Source organism: Podarcis bocagei (assembly GCF_964188305.1).
Source record: "Podarcis bocagei genome assembly, chromosome: 7".
Classification (NCBI taxonomy): Eukaryota; Metazoa; Chordata; class Lepidosauria; order Squamata; family Lacertidae; genus Podarcis; species Podarcis bocagei.
Window position 1 is genome coordinate 80,520,007 of NC_138132.1, and position 24,650 is coordinate 80,544,656.

Below are 24,650 nucleotides of genomic sequence, written 5' to 3' on the forward strand. Positions count from 1 at the left end.
TGTCCGCGGGCCGGATTTAGAAGCCAATTGGGCCAGATCCAGCCCCCGGGCCTTAGTTTACCTACCCATGCACTATACAAACTTGTTGTTCTTTAGTCGTTTAGTTGTGTCCGACTCTTCATGACCCTATGGACCAGAGCACGCCAGGCACTCCTGTCTTCCACTGCCTCCTGCAGTTTGGTCAGACTCATCCCCTTCTCCTTGTGCCCTCCATCTTTCCCAACATCTTTTCCAGGGAGTCTTCTCTTCTCCTGAGGTGGCCAAAGTATTGGAACCTCAGCTTCAGGATCTGTCCTTCCAGTGAACACTCAGGGCTGATTTCCTTTAGAATGGAGAGGTTTGATCTTCTTGCAGTCCATGGGACTCTCAAGAGTCTCATCCAGCACCATAATTCAAAAGCAACAATTCTTCAGCGATCAGTCTTCTTTATGGTCCAGCTCTCACTTCCATGCATCACTACTGGGAAAACCATAGCTTTGAGTACTGTTTTGTCACCCCTGGTTTTGCCTCTGGCCCCTCTTTGCCAATGGTACATACCCCTGGAAGGCTGGCAATCAGGGAATGCAGTTTTCAGGTTGAAAGAATGCTTCCCCTGCTTCTAGCTCAGGCTTTGCATTGCAGGGGTTGGGCTAGATGACCCATTGGGTCCCCTTCCAGTTCTGTGTTTCCACATTTCTTCTGCAGCAGGGATAGTCAGCGAGCGGAAAGGTAGGATGCTGCGTTTTATCCTTAATTATTTCTGCCGAGAGATGGAAACAGCTTGCTCCTGGAAAAACAAATTGAATGCTCTATTTGTTCCTAGGAAGCCTGTTTGCCGGAGTCAGTGGGGAGGCGATGAAAGGAGGTTCTCCCTCTCCCCCCCCTCCACTCCTGGCACTTTCCCCAATTTTATTTACTTATTTATTTATTGCATAGCAACCACTGTAAATGCACACGGCTCTCTTTGCAGGCGAGATCTCCATCCAAGTCCTGTCAAGGTAGCAGAGTCCAGAGGCATTTTCCTGTTCCATGAAAGGGGGTGGTTGTATGTGATGTTTTTTTCCAGGGAGGATTTAGCTGACTTTTAGCTAGAAACACTTTCAGCCTTGAGCTCGTGGGGTGAGGATTCTGAGAGGTGGGTCCGTCTCTTCAGATGAAAACATGCTACACATGCTGACTTCTCAGGAGAAGAGGCCACAACTCAGTGGCTTAGAGCAGTGTTCCCCAACCTTGGGCCTCCAGCTGTTTTTGGACTACAATTCCCATCATCCTTGCTAGCGAGGGATGATGGGAGTTGTAGTCCAAAAACAGCTGGAGGCCCAAGGTTGGGGAACACTGGCTTAGAGGACCTGCTTTGCATGCAGAAAGTCCCAGGTTCAACCCAATTTCATCTCCAGATAGGATGGGGAGCTACCTACTCAATGAAACCCTGCATGGCCTCTGCCTGTCAGTGTAGACAATACTGAGCTGGAAGAACCAAGGATCTGACTCAGTAGAAAGTTGCTTCTGAATAAATATTATTATGAAAAAAGAAAAGAAAAGAAAGTCGTTTCAGATGTTCCTACAGCGAACACCTGGACATCCTTGGAGCTCTCCGAGGTCCTGAAGAATCAGACCCTACTATCAGGTGGTAAAGTCAGCACAAATAAAGTGAGCTCAGGATTTAGGTCATTATATACAACTTGAAGATTGGGAAAAGATGTGGAAGCTGAACCTAAAATTTACAGATTGTATCTTATTGAAAGAGAATTATATGAAAATGATGCAAAGATGGTATGTAACACCAGAGAAAGTAGTCAAAATGTATAAAAAGGGATCAAAAAGTTGTTGGAAATGTAAAGAAAAAGATTGGGCATTCTATAATATGTGGTGGGAATGCAAAAAGATTAGAAATTATTGGGAAATGATATATAATGAATTGAAAAAAAATGTTTAAAAAGACCTTTGTTAAGAAACCAGTAGCATTGTGAATGCTTCCCATTCACAACATATATGAAGAGGCAACAGAAAGGAATGGACTCATTGGCAGGGTTTGAGTAAGCAATCACAACTGTATACAACAAAAAAATAAGACTATATGTATTGAGAAAATTTTGGGGAAATAATACACAGGCTGAATAATATGGAAATAAAACAAAACGGGAGTATGGGGGAAGTCCAGGGGAGGAGGGTCGAAATATGGAAAATTGTTAAAGATATATTGTTAGAAGTATACATGAAAAAATCAATAAAAATAATTTTTAAATAAAGACCCTACTATCAGGGATTGCATAAACCAGTTGGACACACCCCGATCATAGCATACTAGAATTACAGAGCTGGAAGGCACCCTAGAGGTCTTCTAGTCTGAGCCCCTGCAATGCAGGAGTCACAGCCTAGCACAACCTAGCAGTTCGAAAGCACGTCAAAGTGCAAGTAGATAAATAGGTACCGCTCCGGCAGGAAGGTAAATGGTGTTTGCGTGCGCTGCTCTGGTTTGCCAGAAGCGGCTTAGTCATGCTGGCCACATGACCTGGAAGCTGTACGCTGGCTCCCTCGGCCAATAAAGCGAGATGAGAGCCGCAACCCCAGAGTCGGTCACGACTGGACCTAATGGTCAGGGGTCCCTTTACCTTTATACAGATACTCCATCAGTACATCTGTGCTCTCTGAACACCAGTACAGAACTGTAACACACACAGAAGTGAAACTAACTTCCAATAGTACTCAGAAGGAAGAGATAATACAGACTTCCCTTCTCATGTTCTCTCAGACATTCACATACACAAATCATACTACCACTCGCTGGAGCAGCTAACAGGCCCATCCAAGCACCGTTAGAACACCTCCCATGAAGGCTGATCAGTCCTTCATGCAGGTGAGCAAGAAGCATGTTCAGAGCTCAAGGGCACATTTCCAGCTAGGTAAAAACAGGCAAGGAGGGTGCACAGCAGGGGCAGGAGGGGGTGTGGATGAGCAAAGTCCTGGGGGCCAAATGGAGAGGCCTGGAGGACTCCATTTGACAACCAGGCCTGCAGTTCCTCATCCATGGTCTAGAGCAGTGTTTCCCAACCACTGTTCCGCGGCACACTAGTGTGCCGCGAGATGTTGCCTGGTGTGCCGCGAGATGTTGCCTGGAGGGAGGCGGGCGAGTCGGGCGGCGAGAGGCGGGGCGGCGGCAGCGAGGAGAGGCCGCCCAGCACGGGGCTCTCGCCGTCTGCCTGCCTGGCTGCCTGCGAGCTCGGCGGGCAGCGCCTCCATCCACAGCGCCCGCCTCGCGGCTCTCATTCCCTGCCAAAGCTCACCCAGCCAAGCCGCGCTCTCCTTCCTGCCTCGCTTTGCTGCCTCCTCCCCCACCACCCCCAAAGCTTGGAGGTTCCCCGGCAAGGGGGAGGGGAAAAAATTGAAACTTACACTTTCGTGCGTCTCTCCCGGCGTGACGCTGCGCGCTGACATCACGGGGCTGTAATGGTGGTGTGCCTCGAGATTTTTTTCATCAAACAAGTGTGCCTTTGCCCAAAAAAGGTTGGAAAACACTGGTCTAGAGCAGTGTTTCCCAACCGGTGTTCCGCGGCACACTACTGTGCCGTGAGACACCGGCTGGTGTGCCGTGGGAGGGAGGCGGGCGAGAGGCGGCGGCGAGAGGCGGCGGCGGCGGCGAGGATCCGCGTCGAGCCGGGGCGGCTCCGCGGTGGTGGTGCCGAGCGGCGGGGCAGCGCGCGCAAAAGGGAGGCGCGCGAGACAGCGGAGGAGGAGGAGGCCGGCATGTCCGGGCAGCAGCAGCAACAGCAGCAGCAGCAACTCCCGGCGACGGCTCCTCCTCCGCCCGCTATCGCAGCCGCCGCCGCCTCAGCTGCCGCCGCCGCCTCAGCTGCCCTCGCTCTGCTGCCTCCTCCCACCCCGGCAAGGGGGAGGGAAAAAACTTTCATTTCTGTGCGTCCCTCCCGGCGTGACGCTGCGCGCTGACGTCACGGGGGCGGGGCTTTAATGGTGGTGTGCCGCGAGATTTTTTTCCGGCTAACAGGTGTGCCGTTGCCCAAAAACATTTGGGAAACACTGGTCTAGAGGACCACGTCATATGCCCAGCTCTCCAGCTTCAGGAGTCAGCCCTGGCAGAGCAGGCTTCCACATCGCCTTAAAATGTCTTGGTAATTGCCCGTGATAGGAAAGATAGTTGGACGGGAGCCTGTGTTGTCTAAAACTGTTTGCTTAAGGATGATCTATTTCCTGAAAGTCGCTTGGTTGTTCAAGCAGATGTTAAGGACACGGAATGGGAAACTGATCATATGGCACACTGTTCTGCTCCATCACGGGCAATTTGGATGGGGAGGGTGCAGGGTTTTGTTTTTTTGCTTACAGAAAACTCCTAAAACAGCAGCAAATCCTGCCCTAAGATCCCAGATTAATTATCTTGCATACAAGACATACATTTAAAGCACATTTAAAGGAGATTTTCACTCCAACCCCCCCCCCCAAGGTAACTGTACTTTGTTAACAGTGTTCAGGATTGCAGCTTTCTGGGGAGTAAACTATAGCTCCCAGGATTCTTTGGGGGGTATGCCTTAAATATGGATAGTGTGTACACATCATCATCATCATCAATTCAACTTATAAACCGCCCTATACCCGGAGTTCTCAGAGCGGTTCACAACAAGTCCACAACATATAAAATCAAACCAAAAGCAGTAACCCAATAACTGCCCCCCCCCAATAAATCCACATTCTAAAATGGTGTTGGATGTCAATAAGATCAACCAAAGGCCTGGTTAAAAAGGAATATTTTTGCCTGGCGCCTAAAGGTGTATAATGAAGACACCAGGCAAACTTCCCTGGGGAGAGCATTCCACAGATGGGGAGCCACTGCAGAGAAGGCCCCGTTCTTGTGTTGCCACCCTCCAGACCTCTCGAGCATGAGGCACACAAAAGAGGGCCTCAGAAGATGATCTCAGGGACCGGGTAGGTTCATATGGGAAGAGATCTGCTGGGTCAGACCTATGGCCCATCTAATCCAGCCTCTTGTTATCACAGTGGCCAACCAAATTCGTGTGAGAAACTAGCAAGCAGGATTCGGGCACAAGAGCAACTCTCCCTGTCTGTGGTTTCCGGCAACTGGTATTCAGAAGCATTACTGCTAGCCAGAGATAGCTGCCTTCTCCATGAATATCTCTAATCCTCTTTTAAAGCCATTCCAGTTAGTCACCATCACTGCCTCCTTTGGAAGTGAGTTCCATCGTTTAACTACGCACTGCATCAAGATGCCCTTTCTTTTCTCAGTCCACCATGCAGCTTCAATGGATGCCCACATTCTAGCATTATGAGAGAGGTGGGGATGGGACCTTTGGTTCTCCATTTTCTCCATGCCAGGCACAATGTTATAAACTTCTACCATGTTGCCTCTTACCTGCCTATTCTCCAGACTAGAAAGTCCCAAATGCTGCAATGTTTCTTCATGGGAGAGACACATTGTGGACTCTCCTTCCTTGGAGGTTTTTAAGCAGAGGTTGGAAGGCCATTTGTCATGGATGCTTTAGCTGAGAATTCTGCATTGCAGGGGGCTAGACCTCGGGGGTCCCTTCCAAATCTACACAGGGTCACCCAAGGCAGAAAGGTCAAAGGAGAGGAGTTAGACAAAGAATGATCCAAGAAATCCTCAGCGGCAGAGCAGGCGGAAGATAACAAACAGTATGTTACCACGGCTGTGAAGGCGGATGAAGGCAGCAGCAGATAAAAATCTACAGGTCGTCGTGATGCCATTGGAATGGAGCAGGGGTCGGCAGCCTAAGACCCATGGGCCACAAGCAGCCCACAGGGGTGGTTTAAGTGGTCCACAAGCTGCCCTTTGAACTCAGCTGCCTGCTCAGTGAGTTCCCACTCGCTGTGCTAAACTGGCACAGTGTGGCACGGGGACTCACTTTCATGGCACCAAAAATCGCGTCTGAGCAGGCGCCGAAAATCATGGGTGGGCACGCAATCCAGCCCACGGAGGGATCTCTGCTGGAGTGAACCGGCTCAGGCGAGGTAAACCTTGCTGACCCCTGGAATAGAGCCTTACTGCGAAGACTATGCGTTGGTAAGCGTGCACTGATCTACACACACAAAACAAATTCATGCACAGGCGTTTTCCAAAAACCCATCCCAAACCCAAAACCGCGTTTATGGAAGACAATCTTACTCAGCTATGAGTGATCAGCAAAGAAGAAGAAGACAATTCTATGATCCTATGATCATGTGTTTTATGATCATGACCCTCGTCCTTATTTTCTTTTTTAAAAAATCTTTTTTATTAAGTTTCCCATTTTAACAATCCAATCAAATCAATAGTTGCTATGAAGCGGTTTTCCTTCTCTATGTTGGAGCTTTCATCTGATACATGGTTTGGGGATAGGGTTTTTGGTCTTTTAGCCAGCTGGTTTGGGGCCTTGTCTGCCTCTAGTTAAAGCATTTTATAGTTCTCGTCCGTCATAGACATTGTCGGCTTTATTTTTATCTTATCAGTCTTGATTGTTTCGATGAGAGGGGTGGGAGTACCGGACACTTCGAATAGGCGAGTCACCTGCAATCCAACCCTTTGTAGCTTGTCTTTATTGTCTGAAACTAGTTTGGTTGTGTGCCAGTCTCTGAATGTTATCACAACTCTGTTTAGGTCCTTGTCTGATGGCAGAAATTTAGCATTAATGATGTTTTCTGCTGGGACGAATCCTCTAATCCAATCAAATCACATTGAATGTTCCAAATTATACAAATACATATCAAATAGTCCAAATATTCTGCCTAAATTATAATTTTTTTGTTGGGACTTCCCATGCTTCAAATTCGGGGAGGGGGCTCTGATCATCTCATATCTCTGCTGCCTTGAATAGTCTTTCCAATAGTTCCTTTAAATCTTCCTGTTGTTAACCTTCCCTCATCCTTATTTCTCTCTCTCTCTCTCTCTCTCTCTCTCTCTCTCTCTCTCTCTCTCACACACACACACACACACACACACACACCCCTGACACACTGGACGTCAGAAGGGTCCAACAGGATCAGATAAACAGTTCATCTACTCCAATGTCTTGTTCCTCACAGCGCCCAACAGCTTCAGTCTAGTAGCCCTCCAGCATCAGATTGTGTTACCCGTTTTGTCTTTTTGCCCCAGCTGAGGTGCCGAGTCACTGCACAGCGTCTCAAAGTGCTTGGCTGTACACTCCGTCCTGTTTTGCAGCAACAGGAGGGGGGCAGAGGCCAGGAGATGCACAGGGCACAATTTAAACAACCTGAGTGATGAAACCGCTGTGAGTTGTCGTTCTTGCTTCCCCTTGTGTGTCCCAGCAGCTATTACACATTCTTTCAGCATCGGTGGGATTGGGCCATGAGTGGGATATCAAGTTTATTACAGCTATTTCCAGTCTGTAATTGGTTTTGTAGAACATGGAGAGGGATAGAAGGGGGGGGCAGCACTTTAGAGGGCGGCTGCGGAGAGTTTGCTTGTGGGGGTGGGGAGATGAGTTTTGATCTGTTTTGCTTGTGCCGGGCAAGCGAAAATCGCCATCCCATTTCCAAGCTGTGCTGAGATGGGTCAGGGAAGACTGGCTGTGATTTGTTTCTCCCAGCGGCGAATGGAACGCTAGAAAGGAGAAAGAGGCAATGGAATCTGAACACACACATTCCCTGAGACTGACCTGTGCTTGTTTGACAAAAGCTGGGATGTTGGAGAATTCTGGCGAAAATGAAAATGAGATGGGAAAGCCTTGATCTTATCCGTCCCATGTCTGGAATGGAAATCAGCATAGCAGATATGATCAGTATTCCCTGCTTCCAGTCTGAAAATGATACTTAATTAAGAATATAAGGAGAGCATGCTGGTTCAAGCCACTGACCTATCCGGTCTGGCATAATAATAATAATAATAATAATAATAATAATAATAATAATCCCATTATGGGACAGCTGAGTATTCCTGCATTGCAGGGAGTTGGACTAGATTATCCTTAGGCTCCCTTTCAACTCTGATTCTATAAACATAAGTATAGGTGTAGATAGAGATACAGATATAAACTATTGTGCCCTTGGAAACAGAGCAGGAAGCTGAAACTTTGTCTAGGAAACGTCTGAGAATTTAAGATTTGTCTTCTGTGATCCTTTTGGATGCCCTCCTGTTATTCTCTCTGTGGATCTGTTGTGCCTCTTTACTTCCCAGAAATTGAGTTTTTTCCATGCGTTGTTCCATGCCAAAGGCCATAGTTGCAGACACCTGTTTGTTTGTTTTTGCACCGTCGAAAGGGGCCCATCACATTTGAAGGGCCTAGCCAGAAGACGGGTAGATAATTTGAGCTGGCGTGAAATCCGTTTTCATGTTTGCCACTTCTCTCAGGTGGGTGCTGCCAATTAAAGGATTTTCGGCGGTGTTCGGGGAAAGAAATGTCCTCTGCACGCCATCCCCCCACTCCAGCTTTATATTTTTTGATCAAGACGTCAGTTTCATGGCTAGCATATGTCAATTGCGACACCAAGCCAGGAGCTGACAACTATCAAAACTGACAAAACCCCTCCATCCCCATCCTTCATTCCCAAGAACCAAGAGAGGATCTGTCCATCAGCTCACATTGGACGTCATACTGAAATTGTAGGTAGGATGGATAAATCTGTCCCACCTCCTCTTCCTTCTAAAAAAAGAAAGCGAGAAGGGTGTTTTTGTTGTATAAACGCAGCAAGTGAGTGTTTGCAAATTTGCAAGAGGATGCCCCTGTAAACTGGGATAGTTGTAGCCCGTTGTGGATTTGACCTCAGGTGAAGTTTTCCCATCCCCTGAAAGCTCCCAAATTCTGACCATTTAGCCCATGGGTTGGCAAACTAAGGCCCGGGGGCCAGATCCGGCCCAATCGCCTTCTAAATCTGGCCCAGGGAAAGTCCCAGAATCAGCATGTTTTTACATGAGTAGAATGTGCCCTTTTATTTAAAATGCATCTCTGGGTTATTTGTGGGGCACAGGAATTCATTCATTTTTTCCCCTTCAAAATATAGTCCGGCCCCTCACAAGGTCTGAAGGACAGTGGACTGGCCCCCTGCTGAAAAAGTTTGCAGACCCCTGATTTAGTCTGTAACGAGAGCTGAGCTGAAAGAAGAGCAGTGATTGCAAAAACAAATTAACCCACCCCCTCCCTGCAAACATGGGCAAAAGGATAAAAAAAATGGCAATATGGCCACCCATGCCGTGAGGGCAGGAAGCTTTGCCCTTTCTCTGAATATGCTTCATGGTGTTGCCTCCCAACCTGACGTGATTGGCTCAATGGCACCAGCACCCAATTTGCAGGATCCCTGATTGGCTTAGCTCACACAGGAGAAGAGAAAGGGGGGGTAATGTTACTGCATTAGCAGATGGTCAAAGCACTGCAATATAAGGTAAAGGTAAAGGGACCCCTGACCATTAGGTCCAGTCGCAGACGACTCTGGGGTTGCGGCGCTCATCTTGTTTTATTGGCCAAGGGAGCCGGCGTACAGCTTCCGGGTCATGTGGCCAGCAAGACTAAGCTGCTTCTGGCGAACCAGAGCAGTGCATGGAAACACCGTTTACCTTCCCACCAGAGTGGTACCTATTTATCTACTTGCACTTTGACGTGCTTTCGAACTGCTAGGTTGGCACGAGTAGGGACCAAGTAACAGGAGCTCACCCCGTTGCGGGGATTCGAACCGCCAACCTTCTGATCAGCAAGTCCTAGGCTCTGTGGTTTAACCCACAGCGCCACCTGCAGGCCTCATTCCTCTTCAGAAGAACGAATGTTCCCTGCTCCTCTTGGGAGGTACAGTCCGGCATCCAGTTCTCACAGAGGCCAACCAGATGCACCAAAGGGAAACCCACAAGCAGGATCCACTCACAAGAGCCCTCTCCTCTCTTGGGCTTCCCAGAAATTGGTATTCAGAAGCATTACTGCATCCAGCTGTGGAGGCAGATCAGAGCCATCTTAGCTTGTAGCCATCAATAGCCTTAAACCATGGGTAGGCAAACTAAGGCCCGGGGGCCAGATCCGGCCCAATCGCCTTCTAAATCCCTAGGCTTCAGACAGGGCCACGCCCCCCGAAATCCTTTATCACAGTGTTTCCCAACCTTTTTTTGGGCAAAGGCACACTTGTTTCATGAAAAAAATCTTGAGGCACACCACCATGCCGGATGGGGAAAGGTCACTTTTTACTTATGTAAAAAAAAATAAAAAAATAGTAACAGCATAGAAGGTAATGGTTAGGCTAGCATCCCTCTTCCAAATATGCTAGGTTTTTATTTGCAGGGACTGTTCTACATGGGAAAGCATTCAGCACTGTCATTCTCCCATCTGCCATCTGAATTGGTACTATTCTGGGTCAACTTACTCTGCTGCATGTGTAGATGAAAATGGCACCAAGTGTGGGGGAGGGGGCAGAACAGGTTTCAGATACAGGATATTAAGCATACACATACTTCAGATTGAACTGGTTGCTTGCTTTGCAAGTTTTCATTTCCCAAATGAAATTTGCCTTGGCAAGTGCAACACCTACCAGGCTCAACGCCGGTCTCGCGCTGCCGCTTCCCGCGCTCTCAAGGACCCGGGAGGAGGAAGGCGTGAAGGGAATCCCGAAGGCGCGAAAACCTCGCGCATGCGCAGGCCTTCCACCTGCGACAGCCCAGTAGGCCGGCCGAAGCGAGCGGCGATGGGATGTGGGAGGGAGCTCGCTCGCCGCCCCGCGTGTGCCTATGTGGGGCACGTTACAGCCCCGTGACGTCAGCGCCACGCAGGCAGCCAGGCAGGCAGACGGCGAGAGCCCCGCGCTGGGCGGCCTCTCCTCGCCGCCGCCGCCCCGCCTCTCGCCGCCCGACTCGCCCGCCTCCCTCCCACGGCACACCAGGCAACGTCTCGCGGCACACTAGTGTGCCGCGGAACACCGGTTGGGAAACACTGCTTTATCGGACTACCCTGCAATATGCGGGGCAGGTGATGGCGTTACCTCCCCTCTTCCATCTACAGAACTATACCAATAACTAACCGCCAGTACCCAGAAAGTTGTGGTGATTTGCTACGAGGTAGGCGAAAACCAAGTGGCTGGTGCCAATTTGCCAAGTGGAAAAATTCCTACCAGGCCCCTCAACAGTGACCAACCAAGGTCCATAGCACAGTCAAAGGACGAAAACTTTATAGGGTGGGAGGGTGGGAAACAGGAACAGCTGATAGGTGGGAAAAGAGGGAGATCCCTGTCCGCATCCTGCCTTTATAGGGCAGCCCACGGCCCCTGGGCCTGCCAGGGGGTGACGCAGCTGGGAATCCCCCCAATCGTGCGAGGGCTAGCCTCCACCCACCGCACGCATGGAGGGGCCATGAAGCCCGCAACCCCACCTCCTCCGAAGGGCAGAAGTGGCTTAATGCCAAGGTTGCAGGTTCGATCCCTGTATGGGACAGCTGCATATTCCTGCATTGCAGGGGGTTGGTCTAGATGACCGTCAGGGTCCCTCCCAACTCCACAATGCTATGATCATTCAAAACCCAACATGTTTAATCTTGGGGGCCACTTTGCTTTGTCCTCCCCATTGGTTTCTGATCTAAAGCCCCCATTTATTTGATATTTTCCCAGGCTTCTTGGAAGAGTTTTCAAATAAGGAAATCAAGAACAACAATTAATAATATACACAAGGATGTTAAAGAGCCGCTGATGTGGTCTGTGTCCTTGAAAATGTCCACCAGGCATCCCTACAAAGTGTGAAGGGATTTACGACCTGGATAATTCCCCCTCCAGTTCTTTATCTTGTGTATGTGAGAGTGTGTATTTTCTTTGCAATAAAACCTTGGCTGAGCAAATAAATTTGAGGAGACAGTTTTACTGACAGCTCCTCTCCCTCCCTCCCCACCCCGTTCTCTCCTCCCTCCCCAAATTCCTCTTGGTTCCTGGGCAATAAAAAAAAATGGAGTGAAATTTCAGCTAGGAGGGAGTCGCAGCTAGATGGAGGCCTGGCTCCCTGCCCTGTGGAGGGTGTTCTGGAAGGGTGTTTGCAAGAATTGGATCTTGTGGCTCTGAACTCTCCAGTCCAGTTTTCCAGGCTCTGATCCACGGAAGCAGAAGAATTATAAGGTGACTCCAACGCTGGAGTCAACCTGTGATGGTTGCCAAAGGAATTGACCTGAAATTCTGTTTTATTTTTTGAAAGACTGTGGTTCTTTGAAGCATGCTTAAAAATGAAAATGTTGACTTCTGATTTATTTTTCTGGCTGCCATGACAACTGACATCTGCATAATAAATTTCATAGTATCACAGAATTGTAGGGTCGGGGAGGCGGGTTACCACCGAAGGTTGTCTCATACAAGCCCCTGCAAATGCAGGAATCTCAACTGAAGCATCCTTGACAGATGGCCAGCCAACCTCTGCTTAAAAACCTCCAAGGAGGGAGAGTCTGCCACCTTCCAAAGGAGTCTGTTCCCATTGTTTAATGTCTGGACAAGATATAAAGACTTACTTGAAAACAAAACCCCAACACAAGACACAAGATTTACCCACACTGGAAGAATGGCAGGTGAAGGTGATGGACTACATGGAACTGGCAGAAATGACTGGCAGAATCCGAGATCAGGGAGAAGAGGTGGTGGAAGAAGACTGGAAGAAATTTAAAGACTACTTGCAGAAACACTGTAAAATTAATGAATGTTAAAGGGATGTTGGATTGAAAATAAGCGGTTTTGGTAAAAAGATTAACAAGAATATGTAAATACGGATTGACAATGGTTGGAAATATATAGTTATAATAGGTTAAGATATTAAGTAAAGATAAATTGTAGAGGGTAAGGATTTGCTGAATTAACCATGTGAACTGGAAAACAAAAAGGGGGTGTGAGGAGGTCAGGAAACAAGTAAATGAAATATAAGACATGAAAATATTGCTTTCTTTTTTTGTCTTTGTATTTTTGTATTTCTTTTTCTTTTATTATTGTTACTCTTTTTTATTTCCTATTTTTAATTTTGTAACTTTTTATTGTCTGTAAAATTTCAATAAATATCATTTTTTTAAAAAAAAAACCAAAACAAAGGAGTCTGTTCCACTGTCCACCAGCTCTTACCATCAACAACTTCTCTTGAATGTTTAGTCGGAATCTCCTTTCCTGCCATTTGAAGCCTTTGGTTCGGGTCCTGTCCTCTGGAGAAGCAGCAGAGGCGTAGTGTGGGGGGTGTCGGGGGTGTCATGGCCCCAGGTGCAATTTTGAGAGGGGGCGCAAACAGGCGCCCCCACAGCAGGCTCCTTCAACGGGGCCTGGCTCCGCGCCAGAAGGAGCTGTGCCTTGGCTGCGGTGCTTGTGCCTGGTTCAGCTCCGGCCCCCGGGTCAAGCCTGTGAGCAGGAGGAGAGTGGGCAGCAGCTTCCCCACCCCTCTCCTGCCCTGAACTGTGGCACCCAGGAGGGCGACCCCTGCGTCCTGACCCCCTCCAGGGCACACCCTACATGCCTGCCCCAGGCAGCCCTGGCATGCGCTGCACCACTGAGAAGCAGGAAGAAAGATTGCTCCATTCTCCAAGTTGTGGGACTCTTTGGGGAGGCAGGAGAGGATATATTGTTTATTAATATCCTTCCTAACAAGTTCCTTTACTTAGCAGAGTTTCACATTCCCTTTTTTAAACACACAGCGGATAACTGGTTGCAGGCTTGTGTAGGTCTCTCACTATCACACAATTCAGTATTAAATTGTATGTACCTGGTAAGTTCCCTTTTATCCCTCTTAAAAGAATGAACACACCACAATCTTGGTAAGTTCCCTTTTATCCCTCTTAAAAGAATGAACACACCACAATCTTGTGTAAAGCATATAAAAGCAAGGTATATAAAACTTCTTATATAAAAGAAGTTTACTCACACGTTGAGTTCACAGTTGGATCCCTGAAGGCATATTTAGTTACGAAGTATATACAAATAGGGACATTCTACAGTGGTACCTCGGGTTACAGACACTTCAGGTTACATACGCTTCAGGTTACAGACTCTGCTAACCCAAAAATAGTACCTCGGGTTAAGAACTTTGCTTCAGGATGAGAACAGAAATTGTGCTCCGGCAGCGCAGCGGGAGGCCCCATTACCTAAAGTGGTGCGTCAGGTTAAGAACAGTTTCAGGTTAAGAACGGACCTCCGGAATGAATTAAGTACCACTGTATGTCCCAGCCAGGAGGAAACAGGAATCTTGCGACCGGCTGGTCCAAACATTCCTCCACATGTCCACTCTAGGAAAACAAGGAATATTGTACTTGACTGCTACTTAGGTATCACATCCCACACAAATAGCTACAGATGGTTATCAGTGCTGTGCAGTGAAATTTTTCATAGGGGAACAGTTATGGTTAGAGGCACCAGCTTTGGAGAGCAGTGGGAGGACCGATGTTGTGTGCATGAGCTTCGTGCCTCCCTCCTTAAGCCTGGCAAAACCTTCCTGGGCTTTAGGAAGGAAGCACCAGGTCTCTAGCAGGATGCCGGAGCCCTCCTGCCTCCCTCCAAGAAGCCGGGAGGGCTTTGGGAAGGTGGCGGGAGGGATCTTGGATCCCATCAGAGCAGAGCTTTCCAAACTGTGTGTTGCAACACATTAGTGTGCCAGCTGCAGTGTGTAGGTGTGTCGCGCAAACGCTCCCCGTTCTCCTCCCGGGGCCAGAAAGGGGTTAGTTCAACTTCCGTTTTGTTAGTGAAACTGAATTATCGTGTTGCGAAATGATGGATGTCTAAAAAGTGTGTAACCAACATGAAAAGTCCGGAAAGCTCTGCATCAGAGCATCACGCCTCCCTCCCTAAGCCAAGCAAAAGCTTCCTGGGCTTTGGAAAGGAGGCTCCAGGGGAACATTTAAAAGACTAGCCTAGTCCCTCTAGTCCACTGACTGCACAGCACTGGTGGCTATCATGTTGCCTACAATATTTACAGTACTGTTGTTCCAATTATAACAGTTATGACTCACCAAAGTATCCTGGGAACTATAGTTTGTTGAGGGTGTTGAGAGTTGATTGGAGACCCTCTGTTGTTTCCAGTGTTCCCTGGGTAGAGGGGTTGATTGTGAAGCCGCTCTGGGATTTGTAGCTTTGTAACGGGAATAGGGGTGTCCTAACAACTCTCAGCATCCTTTGCAAACTACAGTTACCAGGATGATTTAGGGGGAAGCCAGGAGCAGCATAAAGTTAACCCCATTCCTTTCCCTTTCTCCTCTCCCGTCACGTGCCAATAATGCCGTCTCTCCACGTATTTATTTATTTATTCCCCAGACATTGCTTCTGGAGTTTATTAGCACCATCTGCATTTTCACATTTCCCTTGGAAGAGACATTTTGACACTGCCTCCAGGTGCGTTATTTCATTAGCAGATTCGCGCCTTGTCGTGCATTATCTCCAAGACGAGGCGCAACTTGGATGGGAGCAGCCTGGGTGGAGGAAAGAGGAACGTTTGATCCAGGGGGGCCCTTATAAAATAGGTGATCTCTCTCTCTCTCTCTCTCCCTCTCCCCTGCCAGGGAAACCAGGATATCCATGGCAGCCACAGAGAACATTTTGTCCATTCTCTCTGGTTAGGAAGGCTAGAGCTGGGGCATAAGAATTCAAGAAAAGCCTGCTGGATCAGGCCAATGGCCCATCTAGTCCCGTATCCTGTTCCCACAGGGGCCACCCAAATGCCCCAATAAGAGGCCCACAAGCAGGACCCAAACACAAGAGCACTTTGCCATTCTGCAGTATCTATCAACTGCCTCCAGAAGCATTCCTGCTGTTGACCCAGGAGGTAGAGCACAGCCATCAGGACTTGTAGCCATCCATAGCCTCTATGGATTTGCCTAGTCCTCTTTTAAAAAACAGTCTGAGCTGGTGACCATCACTGCCTCCTGCAGGGACAAACTGCACTTTGGTCTCCATCTCCCATCAGCCCCAGGGAGTTGTAGTCCAGACTATCTGGGTGGCTGGGGAAAGCCTTATGACCTGCCCTAGTTCCCTTGGCCTCTGCGGCACAGCTCTCCTCAAGAGCCCTGCTGCTGGATCAAGCCCCTGGCCCATCTAGTCCAACATCCTCTTGTTACGGAAATTCCACTCAATATTGAACCAGAGCAGAACTCCAATGTATAGTTGGCAGAATAAAAACATGAACATGTTGCAGGATCCCCCCAAATAGACCAGAGGCAATTGTATTTCATCCAGCAGAGCTTTACTGCTACTGAAGGCAAATGAGCATAATGGTCACAAATCCCATATGTTCAGGATTGGCACTGTTCATAAGAAATCCAGTTGCAGCAGACTTAACTGAAACTTAAAGGTAAAGGGACCACTGACCGTTAGGTCCAGTCGCGGCCGACTCTGGGGTTGCGGCGCTCATCTCGCTTTATTGGCCGAGGGAGCTGGCGTACAGCTTCCGGGTCATGTGGCCAGCAGGACTAAGCCGCTTCTGGCGAACCAGAGCAGTGCACGGAAACGGCGTTTACCTTCCTGCCGGAGTGGTGCCTATTTATCTACTTGCACTTTGACGTGCTTTTGAACTGCTATATTGGCAGGAGCAGGGACCGAGCAACGGGAGCTCACCCCGTTGCGGGGATTCAAACCGCTGGCCTTCTGATCAGCAAGCCCTAGGCTCTGTGGTTTAGACCACAGTGCCAACCACGTCTCAGATGATGGAATAGGGTGTCTCTATTTTCATTGAAGAAATATGGGAGGGTATGGAGTTGTCTGTTCTGATTGGCCGAAGGTTTCCAAGTTTCCAGGCCCAGAATTCTCACCTGCATGGCTGGAAACTGGACCAAACCACCTCTGTTCCATACCCTTTTCACATTTCTCTGATGAAAATAGGGACGTCCCATTCCGTAATGATAATTTTACTATTTATACCTCACACATCTGACTGGGTTGCCCCAGCCACTCTGGGGGGCTTCCAACATGTATCAAAACATAATAAAACATTAAACATACAGGGTTGCCTTCAGACAGCTTGGGGGGGGGTTGGATAACACCATACCCTCCAACATTTCTCCAATGAAAATAGGGACAGCCTAAGGAAAAGTGGGACATTCCAGGATCAAATCAGAAACTGGGATGGCTTTTCTAAATCAGGGATGTCCCCTGGAGAATAGGGACACTTGAGGGTCTGCAGTTCAGTGTGAACACAACCCAGGACTGTGAAAGCAGATTAGATCTGTAGCTAGCTGTGCCCTCAGAATCCATCACAAGGTTATGGGGTGTGTGTGTGTGTGTTTCACAAGATAATGTATAATGGTAAGAGTAGGGGGAAGAAATGCAACCCTGCAAAATGTGTGCTCAAATGTGCAGGAGATAAATAACCAAGCAAGATCTGAAGTCTTTCTGCCCCCCTGATGCTTGCTAAGACTTTAAAAGCTACGGCCTGATCTTCAGAGCTCGGCGGTGGCCCAGCCTCGTTCCCTCGCCTTCCTCCAGGCCCTCCGGCAAGTTTTCTGGTTTCATCTCCCCTGCTGCCGATCTTTGAATGGCGATTGCTGAAGCTCGCGGATCAAAGTGGGCTGCTTTCTTTCCTTGTGTTTTTTCCCCCTCCCCTTTTTCAAATATATATCTTTTCTTCTGCTTCTTTTTTTTAGAAGGGAAAAATATTCCCTGGGTAATTCCCTTTTCTCGCCACGTTTGTACTAATTTATCTTTAAACATGCCCTAACTGCAGCTAAGCAGAGAAGGAGAGGGAGAATAATGTTTTCTAATCTTTTGGCTGAAGGGTGGAAACGGGGAGGGGAGGGCAACGCTGAAGTATCTGTCTGGTCTGAGAGAAACAGAGAGAAATAAGAATTAAATGAGGTGGCTGTTTTGTTATAAATACTGTTTCTTGCATTTATGTTCCACCTCTCCCCCAAGGAGCTCAAGGTGGTGCTTCTCCCCCTCCTCATTTAATCCTCAAAACAACCCTGTGAGGTTGGCTAGGCTGAGAGGCAGTGGCTCGCACCAAGGTCCCTGCAGTGAGCTTTGTGACTGGGGGGGGGGCGGGATTCAAACCCTGGTCCGAACTCCTCATTTGTGTCTCAAGGCCCCAAGACCCACCCCCAAAATAAATACAAACCAACACTTATACAGTGGTACCTCGGGTTAAGTACTTAATTCGTTCCGGAGGTCCGTACTTAACCTGAAATTGTTCTTCTTTTTTAAAAAACTACTTTTTTTATTCAAAATTAAAACAAAACATATTATCTAGAAACATATCATCCTTATTTTCCCCCTTTTCCCCTCCCCCCTCCCTCCCCCCCACAGAACCCACCCACCCCCACCCCCGACTTCCCTAAGTTCCAGTCTTTGAATTCTCTAAAAATGCTGTTTTCTGCATGTTACACAGTTGTATAGATCCTCAAACTATTTAAGTAATAATTATCAATAAAAAAATTGTGAATGTTTATTCAAAACCAGCCAAGGAGTCCAGTTCGCTTTGTTGCGTCTTGAAATACTTTGTAAAGGGTTCCCATTCATCTTTAAAGTCACAGTTATCCTTGTCCTGTAGCTTGTATGTCAGTTTTGCCAGTTCTGCATAGTCTATCAATTTTTCTTGACATGATTCTTTAGTTAGGGTACCCTGAAACTGTTCTTAACCTGAAGCACCACTTTAGCTAATGGGGCCTCCTGCTGCTGCCGCGCCACTGGAGCACAATTTCTGTTCTCATCCTGAAGCAAAGTTCTTAACCTGAAGCACTATTTCTGGGTTAGCGGAGTCTGTAACCTGAAGCGTATGTAACCTGAAGTGTATGTAACCTGAGGTACCACTGTATTAGTTTAAGTTTTGGAGCAAATTTTGGCCACAACTATATTGAAATACAATCATGTGAGATGGTATTGGCTTAGGCATTGACTCCCCACTATAACTGACTCCACCTCTCAGGGTGATCATTGAATGGGGTAAACCAAACGAGGGAGCAAGGGCGATGAGGACCAACCTAAGCTCACCCCAGGGTTCCTGTGGTCCTGGCATGGCCCTAGCCCCTCAAGCGGACTTCGGACGAGATCCAAGACCCCCAGATTCCTTTAACGGAATACCCAGTTCCTGGAGGGGCAGGTGATGGCCGCACCTCCCCTCCCCACAATCCAACTGAGCCAATGCCTAACCGCCACCTTACAAGTTGTGACGATTTGCTAAGGGGTAGGCGAAAGCCAAATGGCTAAAGCCAATCTGCCAAATGGAAAAAAAATCCTACCCAGTCCCTGTTCCAAAACAGGCGACCCAAACCAAAGCAAGGCCAAGCAACTCTACCTAAACTAGGGAGGGTGGGCGGGCGTTCAGCGGTGCTAATGCCCCACTTGCATCACACTGCTGTTTTTAAAGCCCCTGGGATCACGCCACTTACTGGCTATTGGCTAAAACCGCCTGACGTGATCCCAGGGGAATGGCCAGGACTTCCTGCTCCTCACCCCCCCATTTTAACCTTGTCAGGTGAGCTCTTGGGTCCCGAGCGCAACCAGGACCCTCTGTGATGAGGATCCCATTTAATCCCTGTGGGCTAGGTTAGGCTGAGAGAGGGTGACTGGACCCAAGGCCGCACAGTGAGCTTCAACGCCAGCAGGGATTTGAACCCTGGTCTCCCATGTCCCACTCAGATACTCTAACCACTCGTCTCTGCAGTCTGAGAGTCCTTACCTTCCATGCCATCGCCCTGGCAGAACAAGTTGGCAGTGCAACAGTTTTCCAGCTGCTCCTCTGCAGGGAGGAAGATGGGATAAGGGGTCATATGGCTGCAAAACCATATCAGCAGTTGGGTAACTGATTCCTGGAAGGGAGGGAGGGAAGAAGGAAGGAAGCCTCCTGCTTTGCAGTGGGTTGGACTGGATGACCTTTGGGGGACCCAACTCTCAACTTGCATGATTCATCAAATAACTCGCCCTTTTCCGAAGAGTTGCGTTAGAAGCCTGTTAGTTGCTTTCCTGTTCTGGACCCCCTCCAACTGCATTCCTTTCCCCTTGGCAGGTGACGGATGGTGGCACCATCAAACAGAAGATCTTCACCTTTGACGCGATGTTCTCCACCAACCAGTCGCACATGGAGAACTACCGTAAGAGGGAGGACCTGGTGTACCAGTCCACGGTGCGGTAAGTCGCTGTCCATGTCATTTCTAGGCTGATGATGGCGGGCAACGCCACATATCTCACCTCCAAACACTGATGTCACTGCTGCTTCCTGAGGTCCAGAAAGCAAGTCTTTGCTGCATCGGCACATTGGCCTAGTGTCTAGTTCGGTCTGCTGACGTGTCCACACTGCGCTGAACACCCCACTGCCCAGCCCCTCTCCCTCCTTGTGAGCAGGAGAGCCCAGACAGTGCCCTAGTGGCAAATTTGTGGCAGTCACAGCCATGTTCCCTCAAATCCATGCCCCCTTCTAAGATTATACGATAATTGTGCAAGTATACAATACCAATAAATAGGGTTGCCTTGCAACAATCAGGGGAGATCTCCATGTGTTGCCTTTCTTTTCAATAATATTTTATTCTTCTTTCCATAAAGTTTCATTTGTTACTCAGCAATTATATTCCAGTTCAACAAAACCAGCGACTTCCCGCTCACCCGTCATCAATGTTTACAACTCAAATTGCATACAGTTGTGGTTTAAGGTTCTGTTTTATCTAATTTCCTCCTCTCTAACATGTTTCTTAATATATTCTGCTGTTTTCTTGCACTTTTTCAAACCCCACTGCGGCCTTTGTATATGGTAAATAACTTTTTATATAAACTAGAAATGCTTTTCAGTCTTCTTTAAAGGATTCTAAGTGAAGTCAGTTTTGCCTTCTCTGTGTATTCCAAGATTTTCATCAACCATTCTTCCTTTGAAAGTATTCTCTCCTCCTTCTATTTCTGTGCATAGGGAATCCTTACCACTGTAGTCACGTGCATAAATACCCTTGAGGCTTCCTTTGGGATTTTGCTGTATTAATAACCTCAGCAGGAAGGATTTTGGGATCTTGGGGAAAGTCACTTTAAAATGTTTCTTAATTTCATCATATCTCATGTCCGTAAAGGCCTTTGACTTGCTGCAATCCCACCACATAGGATAGAATGACTCTTCATAGTCCTTACATTTCCATCATTTGTTTGATACATTTATGTGCATTTGAGCTAACTTCTCAAAATACGGGACAGAACATGCACACCATTCTCTTGAAACATGTGTTTTTGGTGTTTCCTAAATATTTAGCTCTGGAGCATACAGAACAACATCTCCTTTGTGTTCCTCCAGTGCCCCTTCTCCAGAGGCACCCTAGGAGCTGGTTTTCACTCCTACATTATGAAACTGGCATATATATATATATATCCACCTGTTCTGCCGTTGAGGACTTCTTGGATCATTCTTTGTCTAGCTCTTTCCCTTTGACCTTATTGCCTTGGGTGACCCTGCTGGGAGTACGAGATTCCCAATGGCTTTGCTCACAAGGGTCATAGGAACGTGCAAGCCCACTCACCACGACAAGGTGATGATCCAGCGAGTGATCATCATCAGTGGTATGTTACAACAGCTGTGAAGGAAGATGAAGGCTGCAGCAGATAGGATCTACTGATTCGTCTTGACTACTCATGCCATCGGAACAGAGCCCTCCTGCAAAGACTGTGTGTTGATCAGCGTGCACTGATTGACACACATAAAACAAATTCACACACAGGTATCTTCCAAAAACCCAACCCAAACCCCCAAAGTCCCATGGCGATCGGCAAATTGTGATGGGGCAGGATTGTGAAATCTGGAAGCCCCTAGTCATGAACCAGCACATGGAAACACTGGCCTGCGAGCGCTCCAGTTGGAGAACAGCCTTTACAAAAGGTGTTATGAACTTTGAAGGCATTCGAACTCAGCGCACAAGGGAGAAACGTGCTAAGAGGAAGGCACACTTGGCAAATCAACACCATGATCAACTCCTGCCCAGGAACCAATGTCCCCACTGTGGAAAGACGTGTGGGTCCAGAATTTGCCTCCACAGTCACTTACGGACTCATTGTTGAAACCGTGTTTATGGAAGACAATCTTACTCAGCTATGAGTGATCGCCAAAGAAGAAGATATACATATACCTGTGTGTGTGTGTATGTTGCTTTTCAGCCCCAAAGAGGCTCACAGAAATAAACAGATGCATGCAAATGCAGTAACACAAATACAAACAATGATACAGGGTCAAAACCTTTTAATGGCATCGAAAATCAAACATATATGTGCTCCTGTCTAAAAGGCACAGAACATCCCTGAAATATACTCAGAGTTGAGAGTGGATTTCATGCTCTTTATTCAGCTCATAGTGGTGAGGAGAAATGGAAGTTCCCCCAGAATGTCTGCTTTATATACATTATTTACACAATGGGCCCCACGTGATTGGCTAATTCTGGGATTCACCTGTAGGCCAATCAGGTTGTGGATTCACTTCCACCTGGAGCTGGATTGGGTGGCTCCTGTGGACCAATCAGACTGCTGCATTCTGGACCCTATTGTTATAGGACCAATCAGACTGCTGCCTTTTGGATCCTATTCAACTCAGTACATAACAATCCCCTACCCAAAAAAAAAAAAGTTAAGGGAAGACCCCCCAAAAAAAACATTTAAGCAGAATCTTTTCCTTATAAGGGTCCCAGGCAGGGGGCGGGTGGGCAAGGCAGGTGGAAAAACTTGCCTTGATGGTTCCAGCAGACTCTCCCTTGTAGCCAACCTGCCTCCTTTCCCTCTGATTGGATCCGATCAGCACAAAAGTGTGGGAGGACTTCTTGTTCTTGGTGGTTTAGAAGCTCCACTTTGGTGCTCTCAAATGCTGGAGGCGGAGACATTGCGGCAAAGGTAGGAATGGGTCTTGACACCCTCTTTCCCCGTGACCCCAGAATGAGACACCTCTAAGGCTATGTGGGCATCCCCAATGAGTGCTTCTGTCCATTTTGCCAGGATGCTCCCTGGAGTGGTCATCATTGTCCAAGGCCAATGATGCTGCAGTGGTGAAGGGCCCCTGTGCTCATTTTGCATGCGTTTCAGCTCTAATTGAATTGTCGCAGGCTACAGTTCTTTGCCTCTCACGGCCATTTGACCTGGCTGTTATACACCCGACAAGTGAAATTAGTGCTTCGTGCATTTGATGAAGTGGACTTGAGTCAAGGAGAGCTTATGCTATAATAGATGTCTTTGTCTTTAGGGTGCTACAAACTCCACATTAGCAGGATACCTTTGGTAGGCCAACACAACCGTTTTAGAAGAGTGTGCAAACTTAGGCGAACCTTTCAACCTGCTTTGTGATGTTAGTGAAAACCTTTGGATTCCTCACCCCCCTCACAGGGCATCACTTTGTAAGGTGCTCTGATATATTTTCACCAGACTCTGTATATTCTATGACAGAGCTGAATGGAGAAGCTAGAGCCAGTGTGGTGTAGTGGTTAAGAGCGGTAGACTTGTAATCTGGGGAACCGGGTTCGCGTCTCCGCTCCTCCACATGCAGCTGCTGGGTCACCTTGGGCTAGTCACACTTCTTTGAAGTCTCTCAGCCCCACTCACCTCACATAGTGTTTGTTGTGGGGGAGGAAGGGAAAGGAGAATGTTAGCCACTTTGAGACTCATTCAGGTAGTGATAAAGTGAGATATCAAATCCAAACTCTTCTTCTTCTTCTTCAATTTAATGAAATCCTTCCTCAAAGTCTTACAAGCACTCCCCCTTGGGGTGGTTTTTGGTTAGTTTGTTTTGAGTGGGAAAGCACTTGTAACCCAGATGATTTATGATCCCTGATTGGCTAGGATCTGTCAGAAGTTCAGTCTACACTCAAGTAGGACCCTGGCAGAGACACATGCCCGACTGGCAAGTTCTCTCCCTCCTGGTTGATTTTTCAAGAGCTTCAAAAGCTTTCTTCATCCTGAACACCACAGCGACTGATGCCAACTGACACCGGCACACTTAGGGATCCACAGAGTTTGCTCAGCACGCACGTGACACACCTCAGCAACTCAGCATTTTGGCTAATCTACTTTATTTACATATAAACACACACGGAGCACTGCAACATGGCTCCCTCTCTCTCTAGCATCAGAGAGCAAAGAGAAAAAGACCAAAGGACAATAGTCCCACTACACGGAACACAATAATACAAACATCCTGTCTCCATCACTTCCCACTCTGTGGAGTCAAAACATACACCATCATGTGAAAGATAACAATTCTATGACTGCAATCATGGAGCAGGAATTCTAACAGGATCACCCATGTGACCTTATGGCAGTGTTGGGAAACCTGTGGCCGTCCAAGTTCCTCATCCCTGAACTAGACCCTCACTAGACCATTACTAAGGGACGCGGGTGGCGCTGTGGGTTAAACCACAGAGCCTAGGACTTGCCAATCAGAAGGTCAGCAGTTCGAGTCCCCACGACAGGGTGAGCTCCCATTGCTCAGTCCCTGCTCCTGCCAACCTAGCAGTTTGAAAGCACCTCAAAGTGCAAGTAGATCAATAGGTACTGCTCCGGCGGGAAGGTAAACGGCGTTTCTGTGTGCTACTCTGGTTCTCCAGAAGTGGCTTAGTCATGCTGGCCACATGACCCGGAAGCTGTATGCCAGCTCCCTTGGCCAATAAAGCGAGATGAGTGCCGCAACCCCAGAGTCGGTCATGACTGGACCTAATGGCCAGGGGTCCCTTTACCTTTACCTTTAGACCATTACTGCTCCTAGCTTCCTCCATCACTACCCTGTCCTCTGTTGAGGCAGATCTGAGAAAGTTGTGGCTCTCTAGCTGTTACTAAACTACAACACCCACCATCAT

The 24,650-nt window shown here is 48.0% G+C and overlaps 1 protein-coding gene across 2 annotated transcripts in view; it reads left to right on the plus strand.

Moving 5' to 3' along the window:
• The window catches only part of IGSF21 (immunoglobin superfamily member 21), a 231,286-nt gene that overhangs the window by 109,959 nt on the left and 96,677 nt on the right, over positions 1 to 24,650 (plus strand). Inside the window, exons 1-2 of one of the 2 annotated variants that reach the window (XM_081203123.1) lie at positions 6,936 to 7,232; positions 19,859 to 19,980. In XM_081203123.1, coding sequence (XP_081059249.1) covers positions 19,907 to 19,980 — 74 coding nt within the window. In that variant the 5' untranslated portion in view covers positions 6,936 to 7,232; positions 19,859 to 19,906. Of the gene's footprint in view, positions 1 to 6,935; positions 7,233 to 19,858; positions 19,981 to 24,650 lie in introns of those variants that run through there. The other variant, XM_081203122.1, reaches the window with a different exon arrangement.